This window comes from Tauraco erythrolophus, chromosome 4, assembly GCF_009769465.1.
Source record: "Tauraco erythrolophus isolate bTauEry1 chromosome 4, bTauEry1.pri, whole genome shotgun sequence".
In the NCBI taxonomy this organism is placed as follows: domain Eukaryota; kingdom Metazoa; phylum Chordata; class Aves; order Musophagiformes; family Musophagidae; genus Tauraco; species Tauraco erythrolophus.
Genome location: NC_141468.1, coordinates 26,755,030 through 26,768,687, shown reverse-complemented (window position 1 = coordinate 26,768,687; position 13,658 = coordinate 26,755,030). Strand labels below are relative to the sequence as shown.

The following is a 13,658-nucleotide window of genomic DNA, read 5'->3' as shown; positions in this document are numbered from 1 at the left end:
TTTGATGAGAGTCATCAGCACGGGACAGGCAGAGAGGAGTATTAAAACTGGAAGCTGCGGATTAGCTGACAGGCATGGAAAAGTACCTTTTTCAGATGGGTGTGACCTAGTCACCTAGATGGATGTAGATGTTCAGTCACCTCTGAAAAGGGCAGGAAGATAAATACACTCTTCAGCTAAACTGTCCACAATGATGGCTGATTAGTGCATGCAATGCTAAGCAATGGAGTGAGGGCAGAGCTTAGAAAATTTCCAACAGAATACAGAAAAAAAAAAAAGTGCTGGTTATCATTGAAAGTTTGTATCATTGACCCCATAATTAGGATGATGAGAGTGATTAGGAAATGTTATGTGAGATTAAAGGAGCGGCAAATTGATGACAAATAGTAAGAGATTTCATCTACACACATGTACACTTGATCAATGCATCATTAGGATGAGATTTAATGATATTTTGGGATTGCAGTTTTGAATTGCTTCCTTGGACAGTTAATTTAGGACCCACAAGAAAAGATGCAATTCTGCATTTGGTCTCAAATGTGAACAGGACACAGTTTGAGAGGTGCAGAGCAGGAGAGGTGCTCTGCAGTAGTGATCATAAACCAATAAATATTTAATAATGTAGCAAAAGAGAACAGGTCAAAAAAAAACCCCAGTACATGTACATTCAGTGTATGTATATTAAATTTCAAGAATGGGGACTATGAAAAAAGGAAGAACTCGAAAAACAACAGTCAAAATCTTAAAGGAACAATCCAAAAAGCAAGAAATCTATAAACAGCTTGAGGGAAAATTCAAAAAGTAGGAGCCCAAGTCAAATGCATGCCACAATGAAAAAAAAAAGTGGTCAAAAAAAAACAACAAAAAAAAACCTCTGTGTGACTCCATGAGAAAGATTAAAAGGTTATTGTAGAGAATCTGGCAATTAAGAACTGTAAAACCTATCCAAACAAGTAGAACATGAAAGTCTCTAAAATATTCTAGGGCACACGTAAACAGCATGGATGCTCAAACTGACAGTAGAAAGGAGAGTGGAAGCAGGAAGCCAGCTTGGGAGATGGTGGGACTGCCCAGTGAAAAGGAATAAAGGGCACTCAGGGACAGGAAGGCCAAAGAAAAGAAACTCAGTGCATGCTTTGCATCAATCTGTACTGATGAATGTATTTTTCACAATATTCATCATTTCACAGTTATCACAACAATTTTGATCGATAGAAATATGAAGTGGTTTTAATACCACGTTTTCTTAAGAAAGCAATCTCACAGACAAATTTATCATTAATTAATGATACAAGTGATCTTTTTACATTACTTGAGTCTAGGTTTTCTTTAAAAGACTAACACCAGTTCTTTATCAGGATGTCCTATATTGTGACTCTATTTGCTTTATAAATCCAGATTTCAGGGCACTATCGATTCTTCTTTCTGCCAGTATTCTGCCAGTATCCTCATTTAAATCCAGACACTTATTTATTAATTTCTTTCTAATATTTGCTCAGAGAAAGATACAATAATCGCTCTTCACCTGGCAGACCACTGTTTGTCTATCTTGATTAAATAGGATTTTAAGGCAAACCTTAGGATCCTCTGAAGCATGGAGGCCTTCATCTTTGAATGACACATCTAATTGCTCTCAAGGAGGAGTTTCTAGCATTGTTTGAATTCCCTCTAAACCCACCAAGACTGAGTCAGAAAGATCCTATGGTCACTGACATAACCCAAGCTCATCAACATACTCTAGTGTGTAGGTAAGCAGACATGATGGGTTTTACCTTCATTTGTTCCAACTCAAATAATGATTTAGACATTATCACACATTTTGTAATTAGTCTCATGCACATGAAGGCCTGAAAGTGAACAGAATCATTCTGAAGATGCCGACCCTCTTTTCTTGTTCCCCATTTACCACCTCTGTACATATACAGAAGGCTTCTACTGCTTCAACGCTTTTTCGGCCACAGCTACTCTCACTGACTTCACCATTGTGTATGAATAAAAGTACTTATACGCACTGGAAATTACAGAAAAGCTTTTCTACCATAAACTTGACAGGATGTGGTCTTAAGTATGCCAATCACAGGCCAGAGATCTTCTCCCAGCTCCAATACTCTTTCATTTTTCTCTTTGTAGCAAGCATGAGAAGATTGTCACAGATACAAGTTTTCCTTCTCCCTGCAGATTATGTTCTTTGTCAGTACTCTCCTCCTGCCTTTCCAAGACCTGGGTAGAAAGTACTCTATCCTACATTGCTCTGTACTGCTTCTCTGGCAAGAGCTATTTAATCTCATGGAAGACAGGAAACAGGAAACATGTCAGAGAATTCTTTAAAGGAAATAAAGGGAAGAAGCATCATTTATTTTTCCCAAAAGGAATATCATCCAAGAAGAATCCTAGCTCTCTTTAGTTTGATACAGAGATGGAGGCCCAACTGAAGTCTGCTATGCCTTCTATGCTCAAAAAATCCCCAGCAACCTAGTTATCAACATGACAGACATCAGTGAATACTAGACACTTACCTCATCAAACCAGAGGGGCATCCAACAAACTTATAGCCAACCTTGCCAAACAAAAGAAAGCTGTTTGCACTGTTTCTTCTATTTTTTCCCCTAAACATCTTCTACTGCTATAGCAGTCCTTACACTGAGAGTCCTTACATATGACAAACACTTTATTGAGGATGATGGACCTTTGCTGATTTAGGAAAATGAGCAAATGACATTAGACATCTAGAAAAGAGTTTTGGCTATCATTTGTCAAACATCTCTATTCATATGATTTTTCTAATCAGCACTAATCCAGAAACTGATACGGCTGTCATTTCCACACAGGAAATTTTCTTAGAGTTATAGAAAGCTTAAAGTTTAAAAGGACCAACAAAAATCAGGCCTATATTCCTATACAATCTTTTTTACCGTTAAAAAATGGAACTTTTATTTATTTTTTACAGAAATAAATTCTAAGCACAATCACTTGTGTAAATAAAGGATTCCATATTTAAAATATTCAAAAATTCTTTGCAGGTAGACTATTTTATTTTCACTCTACTTGTTCAATACCAAAGTTGAACACCTTGAGAAAATTCTTCCAGACAAAACTTAGTATTCATTGAATAAATTATACACTCACCTGAAATGGCTTATTTGGTTTTCTAAAAGAGAGGAAAGTCTGTCCTTAATTTCCTCAAACCTTTCTTTCTCTTCAACAGATACTGTTCCAATTCCATCTGGCCTGTAACAGTAAATATTTAATAATTGTTGATATCCCTTCATGCTGCTTTGTCTTTGAACAGCGATCTTTATTTTTACAGCTTTCAGTTAACATGCACGCTAGCTCTCATCTTTCCCATTGCCTTGAAGGATAAACAATAACTTGTGAATATAGTTAAAGAACGAACTGAAACTAGACAAATAACTTTTGAGCTGGAATTTTAAATTCAAGTCCTAAGTTGCTACCTGATCTCAATATGAACACAAAGATTTCTACCACATCATTTCCAAAGATATATAATCTTTCTCAATAAAATTAGTACTATTGGCACAATAGATGGGCCTATTCAGATCTTGTTGAATTTCAGTTCCTTGAATCTTCCATATGTTCTCCCACAGGTACAATATGGCTGAAAGTGATATTAAAATAAAGGTTGGAGGCAAACTACTGTGAGAAAAGCCAGAGCAGGCAACACCTAGGAATCTCTCTGCTTAGAATGAGTATAGATTTTTGATCTCCCATCCCATATTGACAAACAGTAGCACGTAAACAAGACTTCCATATAAATACAGCATAAGGGATGCAACAAATAAATAGTCTTCAAAAAACAAAAGCACTGGTATTTTTTTAAACATCAAATTTAAGTCCCAATAATTTGAGTCCCAATTGAGTCCCTCAAATGCCTCTATATGAATGCCCGCAGCTTGGGCAATAAACAAGAGGAGCTGGAGATGCTTGTGAGCCTGCAGCGCTATGACCTGATCGGCATCACAGAGACATGGTGGAAAGACTCCTGCGATTGGTGTGTTGGACTAGAGGGGTATAAACTGTTCAGGAAGGACAGGCAGGGGAGACGAGGAGGGGGTGTTGCCCTTCATGTCAACGAACGGCTAGAATGCATGGAGCTCCACCTGGCAAGTGATGACGAAAGAACTGAGTGCCTGTGGGCCAGGGTGAAAGGAAGGGCAGGAGACTTTACAGTGGGGGTGTGCTACAGACCACCCAATCAGGAGGACCAACTGGATGAGGCCCTACATAGGCAGATAGGAGTTGCTGCTCATTCACAAGCTCTGGTCCTCATGGGATGGATTTTAACCACCCCGACATCAGTTGGAAAAACAACATGGCGGGGAACAAACAATCCAGGGGATTCCTGGAATGCATTAACAATAACTTCCTTATCCAAGTGACAGAGGAACCAACGAGGAGAGGTGCCATATTAGACCTCGTTCTCATCAACAGGGAAGGGCTGGTAGGTAATGTTGAACTCGTGGGTAGCCTTGGCTGCAGTGACCATGAGATGGTGGAGTTTGGGATCCTAAGGGCAGCTAAGAGGGGGAAGCTCAGCAAGCTTGAAACCCTCGATTTCAGAAGAGCTGACTTTCGCCGCTTCAGGAACCTCCTTGGTAGTGTGCCATGGGATAAAGCCCTGGAGGGACTGGGAGCCCAAGATTGCCGGTTGACTTTCAAGGATCATCTCCTCCAAGTTCAAAGGCATTGCATCCCTAAAAGGAAGAAATCAGATAAAAACCAGGAGACCTATATGCATAAACAAAGAACTCCTGGCTAAAATCAAATACAAAAGGGGAATACACAAAGCACGGAAGCAGGGACTAGTAACCTGGGATGATTACAGGGAAGTTGCTTGTGTACTCAGAGACCAGATTAGAAAAGCTAAGGCCCTGACAGAGTCAAATCTGGCCAGTGATATTAGAAATAACAGAAAAGGATTTTATTGGTATGTGAGAGAAAAAAGAAAAACAAGAGAGAATGTGGGGCCTCTCTGGAAGGATATAGGTGATCTGGTTACTGAGGACATGGAGAAGGCTGAAATATTCAACAACTTTTTTGCCTCAGCCTTCACTGGCAACCACTCGAACCACACGACCCAAATCACAGAGGATGTTGGCTGGGTCTGGGAGAGTGAAGAACCACCCAGGGTAGGAGCAGATCAGGTCTGGGAACACCTAGAGAACCTGAAGGTGCACAAGTCCATGGGACCTGATGAGATACATCCACGGGTCCTGAAGGAATTGGCGGCTGAAGTTGCCAGGCCACTAGCCATCATATTTGAGAGGTCCTGGCAGTCTGGTGAGGTTCCTACAGATTGGAAAAGGGCCAACATAACCCCCATCTTTCAAAAAGGGACAAGGACAACCCGGGAAACTACAGACTAGTCAGCCTTACCTCTGTGCCAGGTAAAATCATGGAACAGATTCTCCTGGTAGCTGTACTAAGGCACATAAAAAATAACCAAGTGGTTGGTGACAGCCAACATGGCTTCACTAGGGGCAAGTCGTGCCTGACTAATTTAGTGGCCTTCTACGACAAAGCTACAGCGCTGGTTAATGTGGGTAAAGCAACGGATGTCATTTTCCTGGACTTGTGCAAGGCGTTTGACACTGTCCCACATGACATCCTTGTCTCTAAAATGGAGAGACAAGGATTTGACAGATGGACCACCCGGTGGTTAAAGAACTGGCTGGATGGTGGCACTCAAAGAGTTGTGGTCAATGGTGCAATGTCTACATGGAGACCAGTGTCAAGCGGTGCTCCTCAGGGGTCTGTTCTGGGCCCAGTCTGTTCAACATCTTTGTCAGCGACATGGATGATGGCATTGAGTGAACCTTCAGTAAGTTTGCTGACGGCACCAAGCTGTGTGGTGCCGTGGACTCACTTGAGGGAAGAGGTGCCATCCAGAGGGACCTTGATAGGCTTGAGAAATGGGCCAGTGCTAACTGCATGAGCTTCAACAAGTCAAAATGCAAGGTCCTTCACCTGCGTCGGGCCAATCCTAGGCACAAATACAAACTGGGCACAGAGTGGGTATTTGAGTAGAGAAGGATTTGGGGGTGTTTATAGATGAGAAGCTCAACATGAGCCGGCAGTGTGCTCATGCGGCCCAGAAGGCCAACCGCATCCTGGGATGTATCAAGAGAAGCGTGGACAGCAGGTCAAGAGAGGTGATTCTCCCCCTTTACTCTGCTCTTGTGAGACCCCACCTCGAGTACTGCGTCCAGTTCTGGTGTCCCCACCACAAGAGAGACATAGATCTGTTGGAGTGTGTTCAGAGGAGGGCCACAAAGATGATTCAGGGGCTGGAGCACCTCTGCTACGAGGACAGGTTGCGGGAGCTGGGATTGTTCAGCCTTGAAAAGAGATGACTTCGGGGGGACCTAATAGCTGCCTTCCAATACCTGAAGGGAACCTACATGAAGGCTGGGGAGGGACTTTTTACAAGAGTGTCCACTTATAGGACAAGGGGAAATGGGTTTAAGTTGAAGGAGAACAGATTTAGATTAGATCTTGGGAAGAAATTCTTCAGTACAAGAGTGGTAAGACTTTGGAATAAATTGCCCAGAGAAGTTGTGGATGCCCCCTCCCTGGAGGTGTTCAAGGCCAGGTTGGACGGAGCCTTGAGTAGCCTGATCTAGTTGAGAGGCGTCCCTGCCCATGACAGGGAGGTTGGATTAGATGATCTCTAAGATCCCTTCCAGCCTATGCCATTCTATGATTCTATAATAATTAATAATAAGGCTTGCATTAAGTATATTAAGCACACACTTACAGTCTTAGCCTAAAGGTATTATTAATGTATTTATATTAAAATAATGACAAAATTAAAGGAAATTGAAATGCCCATTTCCCAAACGGTATTTTTGCCCCGCAGTCACAACTTCCCCAAATACAGCATACTTTAAAAAGAAGTATCTGAAAACTTTCTGTTACTCTCAATTTTCAGCTCCAGGGTAACAAAACAGCTACTGCTTCCTGCTTGTGTTTCCTACTCTGAAACGAAGTGTGGATCCAACCTGTACCTCCTTCAGAGCCTCCAAAACTGCATCTCAATGTTTCTATAACTAAGAAAATTGTGGTAAAATGACATGAAGAAAGACAACACTGTTTTGCTAAATTGTTACTTTAACTTTCTCCATGACACTTAAATCTAGGAGGGATAAGTTGCTACCTGGTCATGACATAATTCTCACTCCTTAAATAACTTATATTTGTGATCTGTCAAGTTGAGGTGGAAAGAATGCCTGGCCTCCTTAAATTATTGTGAAGACAACAATAAAAATCAGATATGGTGGAGTTATGAGTAACCAGGCACATCAATATACTATTGTATAAATTTGATGTGAAAGAGCAAATAACTTCTCTTCTCTCCTTTGATGGATGCCAGGATACTTTACCTCAGCCTTCTGACAGATGGAATGGGTTCAAATTTAAGTAAATTGCACTGTCTGATTTCATTGTCAGGAGAGATCGTGCTCTGGAGTGATAAAGCAAATAGTTCTGTCATATTAAACCTCGCTGAGGCATGTCATATATACGACAGAAAAGACCTAGGGGTCCAGATAACAGTAAGTGAAAAAGGTGAGCCAGTAGGATGTCATATCTGTCAACCTGCGCTAAAGCTAGAAACACTACGTACCGGGGACCTGTCACTTCACTGAGTTTGTCGTCTTACAGAGCCTCGCTGACAACACCTAAAATTTTCAGAACTGTTAAATATTTTTTCAGCGGATGTTCAGATAGAAGCAAATTTCCCAGAAGAAAAAGAAAGAGTACACAAAAAAAGCATTAGAAAAATACACCATCTATAGCACTGAAACACTAATCTCTTGAAAACATGCTTTTAGAAAACAGCACAAACTCTGAACCATTATTTTGTTTCTGCCTGTTAGCCTTATTGCAACCAACAGAATACAAAAATGCATTTTTGCAACACAGTTCTGAGACTCGTCTTGTGCTGATGACTATTTTTGCTACTCTTGGCAATGTCTATCTACTACTGAGAAAAAAGAATCCACAGAAAAAAGAATCTGACTCTGAGATGAACCAAGACAGAAAAAATAGATAAATAGTTTCAAAATTCCCACTCATTTTATCTTCTAGATCTTTTTCTTTAATTGCTTTAAAGACAGAATAAAATAAAATAGCACTGTTTTGAGCTGGTTATTTTTATTTACAAATTACTGTGCCTGTCAAGAAAATCAGACTCAAGCCGTCATTTGACTTTCAAAGATTTAGGTTATCTATAAACTATACAAGAACTATTTTGCAACTAAAAACAACAACAAATGTGTCTTTCCTACTATTCCAAACGTTACGGATAGTGGTTTGGACTTGAGTTTTTCAATTCAAAACCAGTACTCAGTTTTCTTATTGCAGCCTGGGACCTCTCGTTCAAGAACTCAGCCAAGAAAAGTGATGGACTGTTTTAAGAAGAGTTTTCATTTTAACATTATCTTCTCAAGAAGCTAAAGGGAGAGTGAATTTCCCTTTCTTTCACATTCTTTTCCTCCTTATGCTTCACAACTGTTTTTGGATTACAGAACTAGGTGAAATTGAACTCTCAAAACCTGAGTAGCCTTCTCTCTCTCACTTATATTAGTTTTCCATTTTTTGAGAACTCTGTCAATTGGATTTGGATTGTCCTGTCTTGTCTGCTTAAATCACAGTCTAACTGGCACAGATGTAATGTTGTCTCCTGGTCACATCTCAAATTGTTTAATTCACCCAGACTTAAATATCAAAAGAGATTTGAAATAAAGACCTCGTGAACTAGAGCTAGTAAATCAAGTGGGAAGTAGCTGTTCGACCATGAGACACTTAAACAATGACACCAAAACCAGTGGTTGACCAGAGATTTTAAAGAAACTTTTACTATGACAATCTTGCGAGACTGCTGTCCTGATGGCAGTTACTCTAGGGAAGCTGATTGATTAGCTGGTGGATTTAGGTTTTCCTCTGGCAATGGACTGTTTTTCCTCACTTGATACAATCCTTTAAGGCTTAGAGTGCCCTCTAGAAATATTTTGATGTCTAGAGGTCTTAAAACCTGCAATAATTTGCAGAGGTCACTTGATGAATTGTAAGATTAAGATTCCTGTGAATAGCTATGGCACATGAGATAAAAATGGCATTCCAGTTCTAATGGGAATTAGATATGATGGACACTGGGTTGACTGTAGATTGTTTCCAGCCTTCAACTTTGGAAACAGCTTCTCCTAGTGGCCTCTCAGAGAGCGAACTGTTACCTTAAGCAAGACTGCTCTGTTGAGATAGCCTTGCGAAATACTAACTGAACATGACTGACTTTTGTTTTTTCCTCTGGAACATCATTGGTACTGGTGCTTTTTGCATATTTGCATATTATACAAATGTTTAAAGTCTTTTCAAAAAGCTTTCCTCATTAAAAACATAGACCATCACTTTGGAAAAAAAAAAAAAGAGTATGAGGAGAGGAATGCACAGATTGATATTATAACATGTGCACACAACACAACAGTAAGGCTGACCAAAAGAATCTGCCAGAGAAAGATGAGAAATTATGACGAAAAAGAAAATACAAGAAAAATGTTTCAGCTAAGGTCTTACTTCAAGACATTGATATAATAAACTACATTTCAAGGGCGTAGGAAAAACAAAACTTAAATGTCATCTTGGCTCCTAGAAACAAATTGTCTTAGAAGACTTCAGTGCTTTGTAAGAGCACTTGTTTTTAAATTCAGTAGGATGCACGACAAAATGAAAGAATAGTGACAATTTTAAAATTAGCAAGATGAAAGTGTGACTTCTTGTTTCTTAGTAAACAGAAGATTAAATTGTTTTGAATTTTGATATAGAGATTATATTATCTATTTATAGACTTTAATATCCAAGGACTTTAATACCCAAATTTTCCTTTAAAACACCATTGTTATTATTAAGTCCTTTGCAGAGTCCATGGTTTATGTTAGAGAAGCCTAAGAAAAACAATGATTTACATTATCAGCTTAGAAGCAGGCAGAGCAGACATCTTTTTATTAACAGAAAATGAAGAGGGCAAATTATCACCTGGCATTTAAACATAGCTTTAACCAGCAGGCATTTGAAGACTGAGCATTTTGTTGTTTATATTAACTATTCTTCAAACATTCTGACAAAAAAAAAAAAAAAAGGCACAATAGAGCCTTCTGTTGTACGCATTTCTCAGGCTGATCCCACATCTGCTTACAGGTCATACCCTCTTTTTCACAACTGAATGAAAAAGACCAATTCAGAAGGCCACTAAAACAGATTAAGATGATAAATCAGGTTAATTTTAATGATCTTTTATGCAGTTATTTTAGGTGGGATTCATTAATGCCCTTCTACTGAAAAGCTAAGCATGTACTAATATAATATCATTTTACCCAAAGTATAAGGGTATGTATAGGCATTAATCAGTTGAAATTCATGACAAAACAATGTAAAATGTTTAGGTAAGATGAGAGTATGTAATAGCAAGCATTACCTGCTTCTTCATTGCCTAAGATGGCAAGTATCACCTTAAAAATACAGAACCTTGTCCTAATATTTCTTAATAATGTGTGAATTGTGATTATTTGTCTATCGACAATTTCTCTGAGGCTTTTCAGAAACAAGTTTGTTTTGAAATGTTGAAAAATGTGCCTCTGTTAATATTATAGTGAGGAAACATTTTCTTATAACATTATTATAGTTATTACCACTTTCCAAGGCAGGACAGTATCTTTCCTTAAACCAAAGATGAGGTGAACATGGCTTTACTTGGTACCTGCAACAAGGTGAAAAACTTTGCTTCTAGTTTTCAACTCAGGAGAACTCCTGAGATAGAATAGAAAAATAAGAGATATTTCTATCCTGAGATAGAAAAATAAGACAAACTACAAAACCAAAAGACTCTTGTTAAGTCTCGAGATGCTGTATCAAACATGAGAGAGAATTTATATAAGCTGCTGGTGGACTTATGGAATATAATTTCTGATGTAACACACTTCCTTAAATATCCTATACCAGAAGGGATCTCAGGCTCCTTCCTCCAGTTGTTGGACAGCCTTGGAACAGATTGAAGACGAAAGAAGAAGGCTCAATTGCCAATAAAAAACAGTGAAAGAAGAACTTGCACCTGCTATCATTACAATATAGACAGAATATATAGGGTGGAGAGTAAGAAGCACAGCAGAAAGAGGAAGCATTTTCAACTCCTTAAAACTGAAAGGTTCCACAAAATCCTGCTAGCAATGGGAAAACCATCTAAGAAGTCCACATGCTATTAAAGTATTTTTAAATACAAAATTATGCATATAAAAACATAAGACTTCTGGGAAGAGATCAACTGGAAAAAACCTTTCATGTCACATGGTGACCATGTGCAAATTAGCAGAGAAACTACTCACTTAAGTTCTGGAATTTTAGATTAAATCTTATTAGATACTGTTTATGAAGGTTATAAAATGAAGGAGAAATCATCAAGATGCAGAAAACCTTACTTTAGAGTTAATTTAGTCAAGAGAAGGAAATATCTATTCAGAAGCTCAAAAAAAAAAAAAGAAGAGACACAGCAATGTAATGATATTATTTTCCTTATTTTTACAAAGTTCCTTGTCCCAGATTTGAAAGGGATGATTCCTCTGAACGTTCTTTTACCACTTGACACGAAGTGTAAAATTGCAACAAATGGTTCTTATCGCAAAACGTTGAAAAATGAAAAGAAATATATGAATGCATAGCACTCTCCAAAGTTTCCATAGTTTCATTTCTCTTATGTGTTCATTTACTCCACTTTAAGATATCTCCTCCAAGTATTACAGGAGCAAGAAGCCTATCAGAGAGTCTACAGTGCTGGCAGGCTACAGATGGCAAGGATCTAAAAGGAGTTCTCAGAGAGGGCAAGGCTATTGCAGAGATATGAAATGAATTATTTGCACTGGTGTTTATTATGAAGAAAATTAAGACGACTCCTACGCTGGAGCTCTTTTGTTCACAGCAAAAAAATTTCTTTATTTTCAGCACAGAATCTGCCCAAAATTAAAGCAACTAAGAAAAAGCTTATGGAACAAATTAGAAAAATGAACCGCAGTAAGTTGCCAGGGCCAGATTTGAATTACTTATGGTTGTGTGATCTCACCAAGAACTGCCTTTCTCCTGAGGAATGGGAGATGAAGAATGTGAGATCAATCTAAAAATCAGAAGTCTCCAAGAGAGATAGGGGGAACTATAAGCCAGTAAGCTTTACATACATCCCAGAAAATTAGAAGGAACTATAATATAAGGATATTTAAGGACAAAACCAAAGAAAATTAGGTAAATATTATCTATCATGAAGAAGTCTGTATGGCTTTGAAGCCACAAGGTAGAGAAATCTTACCTTCTGATATTGTTGAAGTTCTCTAAAGGGATCAAAACCAGGTGGATGAGTGGGACCTGACTGATAGAATGTACCTGGATTTCCAAAAATCTTTTGTCAGAGTCCCTAACCAAAAGTTGTTAAGGTAAGTAAGCAGCCACTGAGTTAAGAGTGAAAGTCCTTACATTTACAGTGAAAAAAGAGAGAGCAGGAATAAATGGTGAGTACCTACAGTGAAGGGAAGTTATCAGTAGACTTCTGCAGGGATCTGTGCTGAGACCTGTTATTTTACAGTATTCATAAATGACCTGGCAAATACCTAAGAACTGAGGTGGTAGTAAATATAACTGTAATGATAGTTATGTGACATAGTGTGGAATTCCAGAAGGACCTTATGAAATCAAGTAGTAATAAACCAGCCAACTGATCACAGTAGATAGGCTTAAGTAAAAATCAGTTGTTATTCAGGACAGAGATCTTGGCGTTATGATGGATAATTCCATGAAACCATCCCTGTTCAGTAACAGTCAAAGAAGCAAATCAACACTAGAAATTAACAGAAAGGGATAAGGAATTAGCAGAAAACATCCATCCAGTGTAATCAACACATGGTTCACTCGTACTTCTTTAATCTTAAATAGCAAAGAGACAACAGAGATTTTTTTTTGTGTGTGTGTCTCTCCTTTCTCTCTTCCAATAGCAACAGAAAATGAAATGAAACATGTAGGAGTCAAGTTCAAAGCAGGAGTTCTTCAAGCAAGAGGAGGCTGAGTTGTGGAACTTGATACCAAAGGTGTTGAGGGTGCAAAGGGCTTACACAGGTTCAGGGGTGCAATGGACAAGTACCTGAAATGGAGGCTCACTTCAGGTTAGGGAATAGGCATATTCTGAGCTGCAAAGACTTGGGGACTGAAAGAGCACTAAGAGGAAATACTGCATGTGCTTGCCCTTCTCTTACTCCAAGCAGGTCAATGCTGGAGACAGATGACTGGCTGGCTTGGAAGAACCCTGACTCAATATGACTGGTCTATACAAGCACACATGTGCTGAAGATTTCAAAATGAAAGCAGAAAGAAACTATTTATCTTCAGTTATAAACTGATTTTTGTGGCATTACTTTCAGTTTCACTTCTCATATATAAACTTCCAATAAATCAGCTTTCTTTCTGAATAGAAAAGATATAACCAGGGAATATGCTTAAATTTTGAATTTTTCAATTCAGTCTGTAACTCAGCAGGTGGAAAGAAGTCACTTTGCACCTCATGTGATACCCACCAGCATCCATTTCAGACAAGAGGGGCTGAATAGAAGTCA

The 13,658-nt window shown here is 38.8% G+C and overlaps 1 protein-coding gene across 16 annotated transcripts in view; it reads right to left on the bottom strand.

Moving 5' to 3' along the window:
• CADPS2 (calcium dependent secretion activator 2) overlaps positions 1 to 13,658 on the bottom strand; it is a 333,015-nt gene that overhangs the window by 89,202 nt on the left and 230,155 nt on the right. For all 16 annotated transcript variants that reach the window (XM_086609733.1, XM_086609731.1, XM_086609742.1 and 13 more), the window contains one exon: positions 3,127 to 3,228. In XM_086609733.1, coding sequence (XP_086465859.1) covers positions 3,127 to 3,228 — 102 coding nt within the window. The remainder of the gene's footprint in view (positions 1 to 3,126; positions 3,229 to 13,658) is intronic.